The 18,958-nt window shown below is 43.1% G+C and overlaps 1 protein-coding gene across 11 annotated transcripts in view; it reads left to right on the top strand.

The window, feature by feature from the left end:
- WDR37 (WD repeat domain 37) overlaps nt 1-18,958 on the top strand; it is a 70,924-nt gene that overhangs the window by 37,246 nt on the left and 14,720 nt on the right. For 9 of the 11 annotated variants that reach the window (XM_087420873.1, XM_087420880.1, XM_087420879.1 and 6 more), the window contains 3 exons: nt 1,630-1,706; nt 8,771-9,011; nt 10,332-10,473. In XM_087420873.1, coding sequence (XP_087276999.1) covers nt 1,630-1,706; nt 8,771-9,011; nt 10,332-10,473 — 460 coding nt within the window. The remainder of the gene's footprint in view (nt 1-1,629; nt 1,707-8,770; nt 9,012-10,331; nt 10,474-18,958) is intronic. The other 2 variants (XM_087420878.1, XM_014783699.2) reach the window with 1 other exon arrangement.

Here is an 18,958-nt window from a genome sequence, read left to right as displayed (position 1 = left end):
GAAGTCTTTTTGTGAAGCACTTCATTGTTGCCACTCTCCCTGCTCGCACAGTGATGATTCTTGGTGGACTGTAACTCAGTTCTCTGAAGCCTGTCATTCCTGCCCAGTCCTAATCCTATATGCACCTGAAATACGGAAAGGAGAGAAACAGTGGTCCCACGTCACGGCCACCTGCAGATCTAGTTTTTCTTCCTTTCTACGTAGTTCTCCTAAGCTGTGGAAGCTTGGGTTTGTCATAATGTTATGTGGTGGTTTTAAACACACTCCCATTATTGTACTGAGACTTTTTCGTATGAAATTGTCTCTCACATGTAGATCTCTGTCGTGTTTTGGGGACACCCAGGGTAATCTTGAAGGATAAGTGTTTGGATAGACCAGAGGTCAGCAAGCTTTTTCTTGCTGATCAGAAGTAAATATTTTCGTCTTTGAAGGCCACTGGGTCTGTGTCACAACTACTCAGCTCTGTGTTAGCTCGGAAGCAGCAGAGACGGTGCACAGATGAGTGGCTGTGGAGGTGTGCAGTAAACCTCATTTAGAATGGGTGGCTGCCTGGATTGGCCTGTGGGCCAGATTTTCTTGTCTGTGGCGGAGTAGAGCCCAGAAGTAGGGCTAGTTGGGTGCTTTACATGTGACTGGAATCTGGTGGGAAGGCCGGTTTGAGAGTCATCGGCCTCGACCACCCTATCTAGTTGGTACCTTAATGAACGTCGGGGGAGTAAAGGAGGCGAGGAGTTTAAATCTTATTAAATTGGCTGTTTGTTGTGTGATTGGGAAGAGAGAAGATGGAGGGAGACCGGTGACAACCAGAGGTTGGAGAGGAGGGGATGAAATCAAGAGACCTCTCAGAAAGGGGCTGACGGGAACTGAGACAGGTGAAGTAGTAGGACTGGGGAGAGGAGAGATAGGTGGGGTTTGGCTCTGATGCTGATGTGAAGAGAGATTGCAAGTCAGGCAGGAAATTCATCTGACACCGTGTGCTGCCATCTGCGCGTGGCCACTTTGGGGAAGCTCGGCAGCCACGAAGAAAAGGTGGTATTCAGATGGTGATCTTGTAAGGGTGAGTGACACGGCCGTGCCAGCACGTCTGTGGCCCTGTCTGTGCCCTTCAGCTGCCCTCTGTCTTTCTGCTCCCAAGTCCATGCATTGTCTTGCAGACTTGGCTGGTGAAAGTAAGGTCTGAGTACTAACAGATGCCTGGCAGATTGTGAGGTCCATCGAAGTTGAGTAGATGGGAACGTGCGTTTATGTATTACTCACTTTTCTGAAATACCTCAGAATCTCTTTTAGTCACAAGTTATGGTATAATTAGATTTCTGTTTATTTAGGTTAGGTAGATGGAGAATAAAATCTATTTATAAATTTTCTCTGAACCTTCACAACTTTCTACCCTAAAACGAAAGAGGGAATATTTTTATAAGTAATCATCTTAATTTTGCACATTTACTCAGTTCTCAATAGCATTATGCAGTCTCAGAAATAGCTATTTGAGTAAAGACATTCATCTCACTAGTGATCACCAAGTTACAAACAAGTTACAAAGTCTGACGATGCTTGGTCAGAGCCTAGCAAAAGGTGCATTTTATGAATGATGTGTACTTTGGGTAATTTTCCTCCTATTTCTCTCTTCAGCTTCTGGAGATCAGACTGCTCACATTTGGAGATATGCAGTTCAACTGCCGACACCTCAGCCCGTTGCCGACACTAGTGTAAGCAGCACATTTACTTACCCTGAAAACGTGACATGGGGTATGTTGGTAGGGTTCTGGATGTTTGCGAATTTTAGGATAAATTTATAATATCTTATAGACCAAATGTTTGTGTCTCCCCCAAATTCCCACACCGAAGCCCTAATCCAGTGTGGCTGTATTTGGAGATGGGCCTTTAAGGAAGTAATTAAGATTAAATAAGCTCATAAGGGTGGGACCCTGATCCCCTAGGATTAGTGCCCTTAGAAGAAGAGGCCAGAGAGCTCTTGTACACTTTCTTTCCCTGCACGCACCTAGGAAAGGCCATGTAAGGACATAATGAGAAGGTGGCCGTCTATAGGCCAGGAAGAGAGCCCTCACCCAAAACGGAATCTACCACATGTTGATCACCGCCATGTGATCTTGGTGTTTTGTTCTGGCAGCCCCAGTAGACCAAGACAGTGTCTAAGAAGAAACACCTTTTTTTGTATATGCCTATGTTCATTTTTACTTCCCTTTCCACCAATACTGAGCATTTACCATTAATTGTTTTAAATTTTATGATTAGGTTATATTTCATAATATTTTATATATTTGATTTTAGACAACTTGTCTATCTTTCATATAAGAAAAACCATGTAAGTCAGCATGTGTGACATCATTAGTGTCAACATAAAATATATATATACGCAATAAAAGAGGTTGCATATATATATTTTTTTTATTGGGGTTACAATGGTTTATAACATTGTGTAAATTTCAGGTGTATATTATTATATTTTGGCTTCTGTATAGACTGCATCATGTTCACCACCAATAGGCTAGTTTTTATCCGTCACCATACACATGTGCCCGTTTATCCCTTTTACCCTCCCCCGCCCTCTTCCCCTCTGGTAACTACCAATCTGTTCCCCTTATCTATGTGTTTGTTTATCTTCCATTTATGAATGAAATTATACAGTATTTGTCTTTCTCTGACTTATTTTGCTTAGCATAGTACCCTCAAGGTCCATCCATGTTGTTCAAATGGCATGATCTTGTGTTTTTTTATGGCTCAGTAGTACTCCATTGTATATATATATACCACATCTCCTTTATCCATTTATCCGTTGATGGGTGCGTGGGTTGCTTCTAAGTCTTGGCTATTGTGAATGATGCTGCGATGAACATAGAGGTACACGTATGTTTTTGAGTTAGTTTTTTGTGTTCTTTGGATAAATACTCAGTAGTGGAATAGCTGGATGGTATGGTATTTCTATTCTTAATTTTTTGAGTGATCTTCCTACTGTTTTCCATAGTGGCTGTACCAGTTTGTACTCCCACCAGCCGTGTATGCAAGTTCCCTTCTCTCCACATCCTCTCCAACACTTGTTGTTGCCTGTCTTGTTAATTATAGCCATTCTGACGGGAGTGAGGTGCTATCTCATCATTTTGATTTGCATTTCCCTAACAATTAGTGATGTTGAACATCTTTTCATCTGCCTGTTGGCCATCTGTATATCTTCTTTAGAAGAATGTTGGTTCATATCCTCTGCCCATTTTTTTGTTGGGTTGTTTGTTTTTTTGTTGTTGAGTTGCATGAGTTTTTTATATATTATGGAGGTTAACCCCTGGTCAGATATATGATTTGCACTTATTTTCTCCAGATGGTGGGTTGTCTTTTCATTTTGTTCATCGTTTCCTTTGCTGTGCAGAAGCTTTTTAGTCTGATGTAGTCCGACTTGTTTATTTTTTCTTTTGTTTTCTTTGCCTGAGGAGACACGATATTTTAAAAGATACTTCTAAGACCAGTGTCGAAGAGCGTACTGCTTATGTTTTCTTCTAGGAGTTTTATGGTTTCAGGTCTTACATTCAAGTCTTTAATCCATTTTGAGTTAATTTTTGTATATGGTGTAAGATAGTGGTCTACTTTTATTCTTTTGCATGTGGCTGTCCAGTTTTCCCAGCACCGTTTACTGTAGAAACTTTTCCATTGTGTGTTCTTGGTGAGGTTGCGCATTGAGAAGAAGAATGGATCGGTGGATTTAAACCATAAATCCTTCAATTACTGTTTGTCTTCTACTGTTGGATACAGGTGTGCCACTTCAGCCCAACACCCTGTGTTTGTAATCACGCAGAGATCTTAATTATCCTTTGGAGTGAAATGATTGTCTCTTTTCTGTTACAGGGCAGCTTTTTGCTGTCTAGTCTTCACAAATGGTCAGCCCCTTGCCTGTGCTGCTTACGCAGGTAGAAGTACTATGTCAGGCAGAGGAGCTACGTGATTTTACGTGGCCCAGCAAAAATGAGGTTTTGGTGTGCATTTTGGCTGTAATTCTGGGGAGTGTGATGGTAATCTTCTAGTTTTGATATTTCTACCTTTGAATATTTCCTCACTTTTTCTTTTTTTTTTAAACATTGTTTTATTTGGAGAAGGATTAAGCAATTAATAAATTCCTGTGATGAGTAAAAATGAGTTTTCTTTAGTTAAGAAGTTTGAACAGTTCTTTTTTTAATTGAGCACGTTATGTATCTTAACACAGTTTTTCCCTTGTGGAATTACCAAAGTATTTGTTATGTGCTGTGCTTAACACGTACATTCTTCCAGAAACAGTGAGAGCTGATGGAAGACAGGGCAGAGAGATGAGGGTGAGGATTAATGCTCAGAAAGTTCAGAAAATGCGTTAACATTGTGTGGATTTTTTTTTTTCAAATAAAATTTAAAAAGCACCAGTTTTGTCAGAGGGAAGAGATTATGTACAGTACTTACATTGAAAAAACTTAACAGTTTACTGAGAATATTAAATTGACTTTATTTTTTTTATGATTTTGCTTGCATTGGATGCAGGGACTTTTCACGCTTGGTAGTTGCTGCCTCAGGGTTTGGGCGTAACCAGGGGAAGCCCAGTCTGAGTTAGAGGTGAGCCTGCATCATATCATAGTCAGTGACTGGAACGGCTTCAGCAGTTCTGCCAAGGAGGGGTTCTCTGTGGCCTTCCTGAGTGAAGAGGGGATGATGCTCCTCTGCAGTTACCACTCAGTGCCAGCGGTGCTCTCAGAGCCAGAGCCACTTGTTTTCTTAGCTTTTGCTGGCCAGTTTTGACTCTCATTTACCTAGCAGTTCTAGTCCCAGCTTTTGAAATAAACTCTAATCTGTTAAGATCTATTCATTTTGAATCAGTACAGCTTTTGGACAGACGTTTTCTGTTTTTAATTTGGACCAGCGAGTTTTGCTTGGCATCTGCCATGTTGATAAAGACATGCTTAGGTGGTGCAGTAAAGTAAACAACTTTAGATTACCCAGTAAGTCACTGTGTCACACTAGTTGTATGGTATTGAGTCATTAGTTTAATTTAGTGGGGTTAAATTTTTTCCCATTTGAAAATGAAAATTGGAACGAGTTACCCATGGGACTTCCAGTGGCCCTTCCTACATCAGAACACTGTGATTCAGTGATTTGTTGGTTCTGTGGACTGTTAGTGCTCAGTCGATGCTTTGTATTAAGCTGGCAATTCTTGGACATTCTGTTGAAGTGTTGCCCACACTAAAATGATTAAATAGATTAATTATCTCTAAGACATTGGCAGAAACACACAAGAACAATTCTCACCCTTCCATCTCTGCCCTTTGCTGAATTAGGGTTAAAAGAGCTTATAATTATGCTTTAGTATGACTTACTACATTTGCACTTTAAAATGTCTTTTAATTCTTGTGTAGTTGGGAAAGATGACTTCTGTAAATGTTCTGATTCTAACATTTCCAGCGTGGATCCTGATTACTAGGGCTTTTTAAAATGGGAGCTCCAGGCCACTCTTCTGTGTTCCTGGCACCTGAGTTCTCTCCACTGGACTGTTGCAAAACCCACACTACACACACAGTCTCCCCTAAACCTCCTCCAGCTTCCCCTCTGAAGAAATCTCTCCTTGGCATGCCCACTTGTTCCTTCCTTCCCAGATACTTTGCGAATAGCCCATTAGGTTCACTGTTGTAGGTCTGGGGTGTAACTATGATCGAAACTGTCAGAAGGTTTGGGATTATCTTTGACATTTCTTCTTTCGCTCTCCTCCTCCTACATGTCTGCCTAATTCGGGAAATCTTAACTGATTCTGGTTCCTAAATAATTCTTGGGTCCACTTTTCTCTATCCCTGTGATATTCCTTCTGCAGCACCCATGCAGGGGTCTTTGCTGAGAGTCCCCTAGGAGGAGGGAGGACAGGAGCTGCAGCCCCATCTGGCACCCCTCTTCTGCACCTGCCCACAGAGTCACCCAGACTCCCTCACTCGCCCAGGGGGCAGCAAAGGTGCAGGAGGCTCCTCAGGAGCTGAGAAGCCCCGTGGCCTATGAGCCAGTGTCGCCCGAAGGAAAGCCCCGAGCTGCGGTGTCTCCACTGGGAATTTATAGTGAGCATGTTGCTCCTCCCCATCTAGATGCAGTTTGCCAATCAGGGATTCTTTCCCCTTGAGCAGGTTTTTAACTCAATGGGAACAGAGATCCCATCCTCATACCAAAGGGGAGAGTTCTGTTACCGCCTAGCTGTCGTCTCTAGTCCAGATGACCTAGTCTCCTAACCAGTGTCCTTGTCGCAGGTCTGGCTGCTCACATCCAGTCTTTCCTCTATATGACATCAGGAGTGATCTTTCTAGACTCGAACCTGTAACCTCATGAGCCCTTTGCTGACCCTCCGGCCTCAGAGTGTATCACTTCCCCACGGCAACCCAAACCAGATGCACTTGCTGCCCTGAATTTGCCACCTTCTCCTTCCCTGCAGGGCCCCTGCTCAGACTTTTTCCTAGATCGTCCTCCCCCTGCACCACCCCACACTTCTTACCCTGCAGATACCACGCAGTATCGCAGACCACCCGCATTATTTTCAGCATCCTGCACTTAACTTTGTAGTGTTTAGTGTAATTTGAAATAGATACAGTCATGTGCTGCATAATGATGTTTCGGTCAACAATGGACTGCATATACCCCAGTGGTCCCATAAGATTAGTAATATATGGCCCAGGTGTGTAGTAGGCTCTGCCATCTACATTTGTGTAAGTACACTCTATAATGTTCACATGACAATGAAATCGCCTAATGACTCATTTTTTAAAACGTATCCCTGTCATTAAGTGATGCATGACTGTACTGTATGTACATGTGGTGTGTATCCCTATACTGTGTGTGTATACATGTGACATATATCCCTATACTGCGTTTATGTGTACGTGTGAGGTATGTTCCTATGCTGTGTGTGCGCGTGGCATATATCCTTATACTATGTGTGTGTATATATGTGGCGTATATCCCTATACTGTTTGTGTGTGCATGTGGCATATATCCCTACACTGTGTGTGTGTGCATGTGGCATATATCCCTATACTATGTGTATGTGGGCATGTGGCATATCTCTATACTGTGTGTGTGGCATATATCCCTACACTGTGTGTGTGTGCATGTGACATATCTCTATACTGTGTTTGTGGCATATCCCTATACTGTGTGTGTGTGTGCATGTGGCATATATCCTTACACTGTGTGTGCGTATGGCATATCCCTATATTATGTGTGTGTGTATATATGGTGTATGTCCCCATACTATGTGTATGCATGTAGTGTATATCCCTATACTACATGTGTATGCTTGTAGCATATCCCTATACTGTGTGTGCGGTGTATATCCCTACACTATGTGTGTGTGCACATGTGGCATTATCCCTATATTGCATGTGTGTGTGTACACGTGGCATATATCCCTATACTGTGTGTGTGTACGTGTGGCGTATATCCCTGTACTACATGTGTATATGTGTGGCCTACCCCTGTACCATATGCCTGTACGTGTGGTGTATATCCCTATACTATGTGTGTATATGTGGTGTATATCCGTGTACTGTGTGTGTGTGTATATGTGGCATATATGCTTATACTGTATGTGTGTACATGTGGTGTACATCCCTGTACTACATGTGTACCACCATGTGTGTACATGTGATGTATATCCCTATACTATGTGTATATATGTGACGTATATCCCTCTACTCCACGTGTATACATGTGGCATACCCCTGCACCATATGCGTGTACACATGATGTATATCCCTATACTATGTGTGTATATGTGGCATATCCGTATACTGTGTGTGCATATGTGGTGTATATCCCTATACTATGTATGTACCTGTGACATATATCCCTATACTATGTGTGTGTGTGCCTGTGGCATCTCATTGTACTATGTGTGTGTATATGTGGTGTATATTCCTATACTCTGTGTGTTTATGCATGTCGTATATACCTATACTGTGTGTGTACATGTGGCATATATTCCCATGCTAGTTTGTGTGTGTGCGTATCTGTGTCCGTGCACGCCCGATTCTGGGGACTGTCTTCCTTGCTAGCATGTAACCTCCGTGAGGCGGGGACGGGACGTTGGCCCCAGTGCCCTTATCCCCTGGCTTGTACATGGTATGTACGTGTCAGACAGAGATCGTCTCTCCATTTCATGCTATGTGACCGGCCTCTGGTCTGGCACCTGATAAATATTTGTTGAATGAATAGGTAAACATATTTTCTTAAAGACCTGAAGCCTAGGCTGACTGTTGTTTTACTTTTATCCTTGGCTTTTGACAAAAGACTTCATTGATATTGTAGGAAAATGAAGTGATCTCTCATACCTATTGTTTATAACAATAGAATTCTAAGTATATCTTAAGATAAAGAGTTTCCTGAGAATTGAAATGTTTATTTTATTATTGTGTTAAAATATAGATTTTCAGTTATATTTGTTTAGTTTTATTACATTTTTACTAATAAGTGGTGAAAACTTAAAATGTTGAAAATCATTTATTTGCCATTTTGTTGGTTAGTGGAAGTGGACTGTAGCTCATTTGATGTCATAGTGGCCTTAATTTTTTCTTATATCTGGCCCTGGCTTTTAGCCAAGTAGATAATCACAAAGTTGATAAACATTCATTGAGCATCAGTTGTGTACCAGATACTGTGTTACTGTTGGTCATAACGATGATCAAGTCCTAGAAAGACAAGTGACGACAGTCTGTGTAGCCGTGTCAGAAAGACTCAGATTCCCAAGGAACTTCTCCTCTGCTCTCGCCCTCAGCAGCAGATGTGTGGCGAAGACGAAGTGGAGTGCTCGGATAAAGACGAGCCCGATGTAGACGGAGATGTGTCCAGTGACTGTCCTACCATCCGGGTGCCACTCACATCTCTTAAGAGCCACCAGGGAGTGGTCATAGCCGCCGACTGGCTTGTTGGGGGAAAGCAGGCGGTGACGGCCTCCTGGGACAGAACGGCGAATCTGTACGACGTGGAGACGTCGGAGCTTGTTCACTCTCTGACAGGTACCTTCAGCGTTTGCGTCTTCCAGTCATATGCTTCCAGTTTATGTGCATGTGTTTATATCTTACCTTGCAGATTCCTTCTTGTCCAGAGTTATTTTTAGTTCTCTTGGCACACAGGTTGTGATTTTCAGAGATTCTTTCTAATTAATAGAACTGTTGTTAGCTAAATTTATTTCATCTTTAGGGGATTCAGTTGTAGCATATAGTATGTACTTATTTGAAGTATGGTTGGTATGTTAGTTTTCTGTTGCTTTGTAACAAATTTCCACAAACTTAGTGTCTTAAAATAATGTGAATTTATAGCTTGGTTTCCCTGGGTGAGGAGTTTCAGGCACATGCTTGCTGGCCCTCTGCTTAGGGTCTCGGGTGAAATGAAGGTATTGCCTGGGGCTGTGATCTCATCTGAGGTGTGGGGTACTCTTGCTTACTGTTGTTGAAGGAGTCGTTTCCTTGTGGTGTATGACTGAGGTCCCCATTTTCTTGCTAGCTGTCAGCTGGGGATGGCGCGTAGCATCCAGAGGCTGCCCTCAGGTCCTTGTTGGCCCCCTCCAGAGGCATTTCACCACCTGGTTTGCTTTCTTCCAGGCCAGCAGCAGAGCATCTCTGCAGCTTTGAACCTGTCTCCTGGGCAGGCCTGGACCCTTCCAGAGGGCCCATCTGGTTAGGTCTTGCCCACCCAGGGCACTGTCTTTTGATTAACTGAAAGCCACCTGATTTAGGGTCTTTAATTACATTCGCAGAATCTGTTTTGCTTATAATGTACTGTAATTTCCAGACTGATATCTCATCACATTTGCAGGTTCTGCCCAAAGTCAAGGGAAGGTATTATACAGGGTGTCAACACCAAAGATGGGGGTCTCCAGGCCATTTTAGAATTCTGCCCACCACAGGTGTTTTTGCAAATTCATCAGTGAGTGCATTTCCTCAGGATCGTATTTTACTGAGGGCTCCACATATTATGTTATTAGAAATTATTCTGGAAGTGAAGAATTAAGAATTAATTTGTTCACACACACAGCCTGTTAAAAGAGATTTGCCTGACCTTCTAACTGTTACACTCAGGAGGTGGGCCACACTCAGTCCTCGTTGTCCTGCTCTCTTTAAATACATGAGTGAAAGGACTTCTAGCTCCTGAGAGAACTAGACCCACTCTAATTCCTTATTGTTATTACTTACAAATGATCCTTATGTTTACTTTTGCAGTGAATGCAGCAGTGGAACCCGTAAAGATTGTTTTTGATTCTTGTGTTTTTGAAAAGCTTCACTATGACTGTGTGTCTGCAGGTGGATGATCTTGCGTTTTTGTCGTCTTGGTTGTAGGGCATGACCAGGAGCTCACGCACTGTTGCACACACCCCACCCAGCGGCTCGTGGTGACCTCCTCCCGTGACACGACTTTCCGTCTTTGGGATTTCAGGGACCCTTCCATCCACTCCGTGAATGTTTTCCAGGGCCACACGGAGTGAGTTGCAGTCATTTAGCGATCTCTTTTTAACTATTCGTGAAAAAAATTTTGTGGATTGATATTAAAACTTAATTTTTATCTTAATTTTCAGTATTAATTTCCAACTCCACTATCTTTCAAAATGGCTACTCTTTTCCTCAACTTTTAGCTTCATTTTGGAGATTTCAAGGAATTAAGGAGATTAAGAGAAGTCACTGGTATCCTCTTAAGAAACTGGATGGGGACAGAATGGGGCAATTGGGGAGGGGGGATCAGAGAAGAATCAAGAAAAATACTGCGGAGTTGGTAATGCGGTTGTTGTCTGTGGGGAGGGTCAGACTGGAGCTGTTCGCAGCCACTCGAGTCCTCTCTCTCGGATCGTTTTTGTCTTGTTTTGGTATTGCAGTCCTCCCTCAGTATCCGTGGGGGATTGGTTCCAGGGCCCCCCTCGGATACCAAAATCCGAGGATATGCAAGTCCCTGTAGTCGGCCTTCCTGTCTGCAGTTTCCACATCTGAGGATTCAATCAACTTTGGATCAAAAATCCAATAGATGTGGGGTTGGCCTGGTGGCATAGTGGTTAAGTTTGTGAGCTCTGCTTCGGCGGCCCGGGGTTAGCAGATTCAAATCCCAGGCGTGAACCTATGCACTGCTAATCAAGCCATGCTGTGGCAGCAGCCCACATATAAAATAGAAGAAGATGGGCACAGAAGTTAGCAAACATATAAAATAGTGGAAGATGGGCACAGATGTTAGATGGGCTCAGCGACAAAAGGAGGATTGGCAACAGATGTTAGCTCAGGGCTAACCTCACCAGAAAAAACCACCAAAAAAACAATAGATGGAGATATTTGATTCACAGTTTGTTGAATCTGCTGGTGAGGAATCCTTGGACACAGGGGACCGACTGTACAAGTATTTGCAGGATCTGTTTGGGGAGAGGACACACAGACACACTGACCCTAAACCTGCCTCTGCCTTCCCTGCCTGGGAAGCTCAGGCATAATCGAGTCTTAACAGAACTCTCTTTCTTTCTGCAAACTCATTCTTTTCCCAGTCTGGCCTTTCCCAGTAAAGTACCTGGTCATCTTTCCAGTTACTGGACCTGTAGACTTCTGCACTCCCCTGCTGTGCTCTCCCAGCCCACCAGTAGGACTCCTCTCCAGTCGTACCTCCTGAATATATCTTGTCACCTGCTCCCCATGCGACCATTGTCGCTGCACGCTGCCCCTCCAGACCACCCCTGTCTCTTCTGGATGACGGTGTGTGTCCTGCTTGAGCTCCTGCAGGTCCAGAGAAGGTGTTGCATGTAGTCGTGCTCCCTAAACACTTTTTAATGCTTGCTCATTCGGCTGCTCTAAAATACGGATTTCTCTCATTCCGTCCTGTGATGCAGTAAATAAATCTGTTTTTTGTGTTTAACATTAGATATACTAAGTTTTGATTTTATGTTTAAAATTAATAAAATGTTCAAAAAGAAACTAGGACCAAGTTTTTTAAGAAGATTGAGATTGGTAAACAAGTTGGTATCTTGCATCTGAGGTGCACTGAAATGTTGGCAGTAAGAGGCAGCCAGCACGTTCTGAGATCTTCCTGTATGACTGGCTCTGTTGTTCTGAGAGCTTCCGTGTGGGAAATGATTCCATCCTGACGTGAGGGAGTGTTTGTTTCTTCTACCAGCTGGGGTAACCATAGCCCCGTCACAGAGAACCCTTGATTCTCAGTGGTTTGTAAGTGCAGAGTTGTCCCTGACCACAGGGCAGTGGGGCCTGAAGGGCCCTCGTGCTCCCTGTGTCCCCACCCTCTTGTGGGTCTCGTCCTGTTTGTTCCACTCGAGGCCGTGGAGGGGACAACTTCTAACCAGGCTAGCCTGGACGACACAGAGGGGACGACAGAGCGCCCTGGGCAGGCGTGGAGCCGTGGGTGGGCCCAGAGCAGCTGTTCCTCGTCTGCTTTTAGGGCAAGTCGCTCTGGGCCCAGAGGATGGAAAGAACCTTCTGTGGTCACCGATGCTCAAGGTGAGCCAGGATCCCGACCTGCACAGCCTCACTCCAGAGCCTGTGCGTCTCTTCTCCCAAGTTTTTTGTTTTGAAAAGTTTCAGGCATACATAAAAGTTGAAAGAATAGTGCAGCGACTCTCCACTTACCCCTCTCCTAGACTCACCAGTTATTTTCATTTCAGCACATTTGTCTTTTGTCTCTTTATAGATACGTGTACACGTGTAGTGTATGAATATATTATATACACATGTGCTTTCTTTGGCTGAGGCTTTGAAAGGAAGTTGCCCTTGTCATGACCTTTCGCCCCTAAACTCTTTAGCATGCGTCTTTTGAGAATAAGGACATTCTCCTAAATAACTATCGTACTGTTATCCATCTAAGAAAATTTTTAATAATTCTGTAATATTATCTGATATCCAGCTCATATTCAGATTTATCCCTGTTGTCCACAAAATGTCTTTGATACTTTTTTTAGATCTAGGATTTAATCAGGATTGCTTCAATACATTTAGATACTTTGGTCTCTTTTAGTCTAGGACAGACCTCCAGCCATTTTGTTGTTTTTATTTTTTATAATGTTCAATTTTTTTGTGGAGAATCCAAGCCAGTCTCTTGTGGAATGTCCCACATTGTGTATTTTTCTCATGGTTTCCTTTTTGCCAAAAGTTTTTCACGGCCCCTGTTGTGTGCTTTGCGTCCCTGTAGAGCGGATGTGCTGGCAGGTGTCCATTACTGGGGATGCTGACCTGGATCACAGATGGTTTCTCCGGACCTCCCCATTGGGAGGTGTGTTTCCACTTTGGAATCAGTGAAGTGACATTTTGAGACATGTGAAGATCTTATTCCCCAGCAGCCTATCACCCAGAGACAGGTCTGACATCTTCGATGATCCTTGTCTGCATCAGTCATTACGTTGAGTGTTGCAGAAGGGTGAACTTGCTGATTCTGTCATTCTTTCTACGCTCGTCAGCTGGCACTTTATTCATTAGTATCATTGCGGATTAGTACAGATGCAAAGACTTTTCTCATTTTGATGGTTATAAGCCTTTGTTGTTATAATTATTTTTGATGCTTAAGTTTTTCTAGATTTGGCTGTGAGTGCACCGTCCCACAGACTTCTCTCTGTGGACATGACCCTCTCGTCTTTGAGTACTCACTGCCTTCTGGCACCGTAGGAGTCTGTCCCAGACTCACTCTGCGTTTTCCCCACCCCAGCGTGCAAAGTGCCAGCAGTTTTCTTACCAAACTGGCTCACTGATCTATATCATGTGTGGAGAGCAGGGCAGTCTGTACTGGAGAAGTGCCTCTAAGAAGCAGAATGTAAATAGACCACTGCTGTGCTAACTCAAACTTCCTACGCAGCACGGTGGGAGGATGGAGAACCCAGGAGGACTGGGGGTCATGTCTGGAAAGGGAGGCAGAGTGAGGAGAGAATCATCGCAGCTGCTTTTATGGAGTTCTTGGTGTGCGCCAGGCACAGTGACAATGCGGTCTGGCCTGTTTAATCCTCACAGTGAGTCCAGGTGGCCTCAGGCCTGTTGTGGGGAGGTAAACTGAGGCACAGGGAGATGAGGTCACTTCCTGAAGGTTGCCTGGGTTTTGGGTGGGGCTGGACTCTGAGGGTGATCCACAGTGGTCTTGGGATTATTTAAAGAACTTTTTAGTCACGTTCTGTTTTCAGTTACCTTATTTGATTTTGTGTAGGATTTTATTTTTGTTTTGTACAAAAAGAGCCAAGAATTTTTTTGTATTACTGGGAGTTGATGGAAGCACATGTTTTAGCTGTAAGAGTGTTTTAGCAATAGCTTGTTCTTGTCTGTCTCCCTCTGCTTGTGAAATGTAGGAAACTCTGGTGTGGTGTTAAAACATCTGTTTAATTTGTGGTATATTTTTGCAGCTGGTGGATACATGAAATAGAGGTTGTTTTTTGGAGAGACAGACTTATGAGGAATGTAGCTGGTTACGAAGGAGCCTTATTTCTCATGTGGACTTGTGACGCCGTTTCTTAGGTTTGTTTTTTCTGATGGGACCAGGAGCAACTTGGAGTCGACGTGGGGTTGTGTCCGTCCTTGAGGGCCTCTCTCCTCCGGACCTCCTGAGACATGAGTCATGCTGTGTTCACTGTAACAGTGAGGACACGTGACCTTTCAATGAAAAGAGGATACGTGCAAGTCCATTCTTAGTCACAGTGTTGACATTTTCTCTTTTCTTACTTGAGTTAGGGTGAACTGGCATATTTTATTGATGTGTAGATAGAAAAATAAGTTTCAGAAAGTTCTCTCTTGGGCACTAGTTTCCTGTGGTAGGTGCCAGAGAAGGGGAAGTTTCACCTCTTTTAAAGCCTTTGGGAATCATCGGGGATTGGCTGGGGCTGGCTTGTGTTGGAGGCTCGAGTCTCTGCCCCGCTCCCACGGTCATGGCTGCACCTGCACGGCGTGTGGGGAGCCTCCTGCCATGGCCGTGGAGAGGCCCCTGCCTGCCGAGACCGCACCCTGCGTGGTCAGCAGGTGGGGCTGCAGGCCATTCTGTCTGTACTCGACAGTCTTCCTGTGTTACATCAGCAGTAAGCCTCCAGAAATCACTGCAGTTTGGACAGTCAGGAAGTGAGACATTTTACAACGTTTCAGCTGAGGACTCTTCTTAGTGAGTAATTCCTGCTTTTTGTTTCTGGCATGGGTTCTATGGATTTGAGCCCATTTGACAAGCCTACAGATTCCTTTTGCAAATGGATATAAGTGTGTATCTATGCAAAGGTGTGCATTTATTTTATTTTATTTTTAATTTTTTGTTTATTGCAGTAACATTGGTTTATAACATTGTATAAATTTCAGGTGTAGATCATATACTTCTATTTCTGCATGGATTACATCATGTTCTCATGTTCACCACCCAAATACTAATTACAATCCGTCACCACACACATGTGCCTAATTATCCCTTTTGCCCTCCTCCCCCTCCTTTCCCTCTGGTAACCACCAATCCAATCTCTGTCTCTATGTGTTTGTTTGTTCTTGTTATTATCTACTACTTAATGAGTGAGACCATATGGTATTTGACCTTCTCTCTCTGACTTATTTCACTTTGCATAATACCCTCAATGTCCATCCATATTGTCACAAATGGCTGGATTTCATCGTTTCTTATGGCTGAGTAGTATTCCATTGTGTATATATACCACATCTTCTTTATCCATTCGTCCCTTGATGGGCACTTAGGTTGCTTCCAAGTCTTGGCTATTGTGAACAATGCTGCAGTGAACACAGGGGTGCATGTATCTTTACGCATTGGTGTTTTCAGGTTCTTTGGATAAATACCCAGCGGTGGAATAGCTGGATTGTATGGTAGTTCTGTCCTTAATTTTTTGAGGAATCTCCATACTGTTTTCCATAGTGGCTGCACCAGTTTGCACTCCCACCAGCAGTGTATGAGAGTTCCCTTCTCTCCCCATCCTCTCCAACACTTCTTGTTTCCTGTCTTGTTAATTATAGCCATTCTGATGGGCGTGAGGTGATATCTCATGGTAGTTTTGATTTGCATTTCCCTGATAGTTAATAATGTTGAACATCTTTTCATGTGTCTGTTGGCCATCTGTATATCTTCTTTGGAGAAATGTCTGTTCAGGTCTTTTGCCCATTTTTTAATTGGGTTGTTAGTTTTTTTGTTGTTGAGATGCATGAGTTCTTTATATATTTTGGAGATTAACCCCTTATCAGATGTATGGTTTGCAAATATCTTCTCCCAATTGTTAGATTGTCTTTTCGTTTTGTTGGTGGTTTCCTTTGCTGTGCAGAAGCTTTTTAGTTTGATGTAGTCCCATTTGTTTATTTTTTCTATTGTTTCTCTTGCCTGGTCAGACATGGTGGTTGAAAAGGTGTGCATTTATTAGACCAAAGACGTGAGCGTGATTCTCGGTAAGAGTGGAGGAGTGGCTGATCTTGAGTGTGTGTTCAGTTTAATCTCTCAGCTATGATGTTCTGAGTGTGGCTTCTCCAGACAGACCCGGGACCTCCTGCCTCCCCTCAAGCTGGACCCTCTGATGGACCTGCGGCCCTCTGGATGTCTAGGAACCCTGTTGCTGTGCTCCCATCGGTGTCCACCCCCTGCTGGAGCTGCCGTCAGTGCCCCCGGGGTTAGCTGTCCTGTCTGCATTTCCAGACACTATCTTGCATAGTGTCTGCCACCCCGGGAAAGGAGCTCATTTCTGTGGTTGCAGTACTGTTTCCTGGTCTAGGAGGTGACCCTTTGTTTTCCAGGGTGATTTTCTTGAGTCTTTTTAAACCGATTCTTTTCTGAACATTAAAAGCAGAAGGCAGACATGAACTTCTTAAGAGCTTTGCTGCTCTTTACTTCCTGGTGTCGCCCTGAGAAGTCACGCGTGGGTGTGTTTCAGTGAATCGTTGCTAACCAGAGGCAGTGTTTCTTAAATAGACATGACCACATATTTCATGTTAACATGATTCAAAACACACTTTGGAAAACATCTTAGGGCATATTTGCATTTACAGAAACTCAGTACAGATTCTTTAGTAAAGTATGTTAGAATCTAATAATGTCTTCTATAATGTGAGTGATTCACCTAAGTGTCTAGTTAATTTGAATTTCTGTATGATACGTTTTCTTAAGGCAAGATATAGCTATATAGGCTTTGAGATTTTAGGCCTAGTTTTATAATCCAATTTTTTTAGGAGCTGGGAGGGAGTATTTTTCTCTTTTCATTTTCTCTTACTCTTATCCCTGTACTTGTATGTGGATTCTATGCCTTTTTGAAAAAGTAGAGTTGGAGATATAACGCTTCAGATAAAAATCTATAGCCCAATAGCCAAATCTATAGCCTTGAAATTTGTGCTGCCATTATTTTTGCTGGACGGAGATAGAGCTCCTGAAGTAAGCTCTGTGAAGGCTTTTAGTGTAAATTTTTAGAAAGGACAAATACATCTGTTTATTCTTTGATGTATTACATTTATTTTCACTCTGTCTTATGAAATCTCTTCATTATAATAGGAATTTTACCATAGTAGGATTTACTTGGTATAACTGTGGGGCTGTTATTATTTGAGTAGCTGTTACTGGCCTACGGTGTACCAATTTATATGAAAAGTAATTTTAGGTACTTTATATAATAAATTTTTCTCCTAATAGCAGGAATGAGAAATTGTAGTGTGTAGTGTTCTTGGAAATGACAGAAATGTTTAATTGGAAAATCTTGGAATGTCACAGGAATTTCCAACTGTTGGCAGTGTATTTTTCATGTATTTCTATCCTCATCTTTAAGAGCTGGAGCTGAAATCCAGTGCTTTTTATCTCAGGAAAGCTACATCCCTATATATTTGTGTGTTTTCCACCTGACAGGATAATTCAGTGAGCAAGCTGACTATTTTGAGAAGTCTTGTTGGGTAATTCCTTGCCCCTCCGTGTGTGCTGTACATTGCTGCACACCCCGTGGGGTTGGACTCAGCACACAGGTCATTGCAGCTGGACTCTCACTGCATGGGCTGCGGATACAGGGACATTTCTGCAAGAGGGTCTTATTGTGATAAAACTTACTTTCAGGTTAAATCCACTACTATCCTTTGAAAGGGACTTGAGAGATGCCCATCCAGGTTGTCCTCTCAGGAAGGATCCCAGACTCCGCCCTCCAGCACCACCGCCTTCTTTGTGGAGCGCAGTACAGTCCTGTCTTAGTTCAGTTCAGTTTAGTTTCAATTGCTATAAAGAGGGGCTGAGAGCTGAGGCAGTCACTGGTTGTTAAACTTCCCCCGTGGGTGACCGATGACCCCCGTGGGTACCTGGCTGACAGTATTTACAAGTATGAATAAACTCCGGCATTGAAAACTGAAGTTAGCTCAACAGGGAGAAAACATTGGAGAAAGCAAGGTTTTTTCTTACTTTTTTGCTGTAATTCTTTCCATGTGATTGTAACTTTATCCCCAAAATATGAACTTCAGTGCTTTCTTCTGAAGAAGACAAAGCAACACATCTAACAAAACAAAATTTTAAAAAGTTAGTTTAAAAATTATAATTATTGCTTTAAAGTTATGACATTTTCTTGTATTTTTATTTGCCAACTACCCAGGCGAGATATTTAGTACTAAATACTAAATTCTAGATCATATACTTAACAAAGGTGAAAATAGCTTGGAATTTTGTGTCATGACGTTAAGTTTTCTTCATGCTTTTAAAGAGAAAAAGGTGTTTTGACATCACGACATTTCTAACTGGTGATGGTTGATTTGGTGTATTGAATTCTGCTTGGTCAGTGCCTCAGCTGTGCGCATGCCTGTGATGGGATGGCAGCAGTCTGTTGGCAGACCACCTCAGAGGCGGAGATTCTGGTCGGCTGAGCTTGGTTTGTGAATCCATCCCTCTTGGTGATTGCTTTTAAGCCCTTGTCTGTGAGGAGGAGAAAGGTATTGTACTGCGTGGTTTCTTCTTGGGACTGGAGGACAGCTGCACAGGTGCTTCCAGGGGCGGGGGAAATTGCTGCTTGAGAAGGAAGAGGAGC

This window comes from Ceratotherium simum, chromosome 32, assembly GCF_057802395.1.
Source record: "Ceratotherium simum simum isolate JZ-2026a chromosome 32, ASM5780239v1, whole genome shotgun sequence".
In the NCBI taxonomy this organism is placed as follows: Eukaryota; Metazoa; Chordata; class Mammalia; order Perissodactyla; family Rhinocerotidae; genus Ceratotherium; species Ceratotherium simum.
This window is presented reverse-complemented; position numbering and strand designations above follow the sequence as displayed.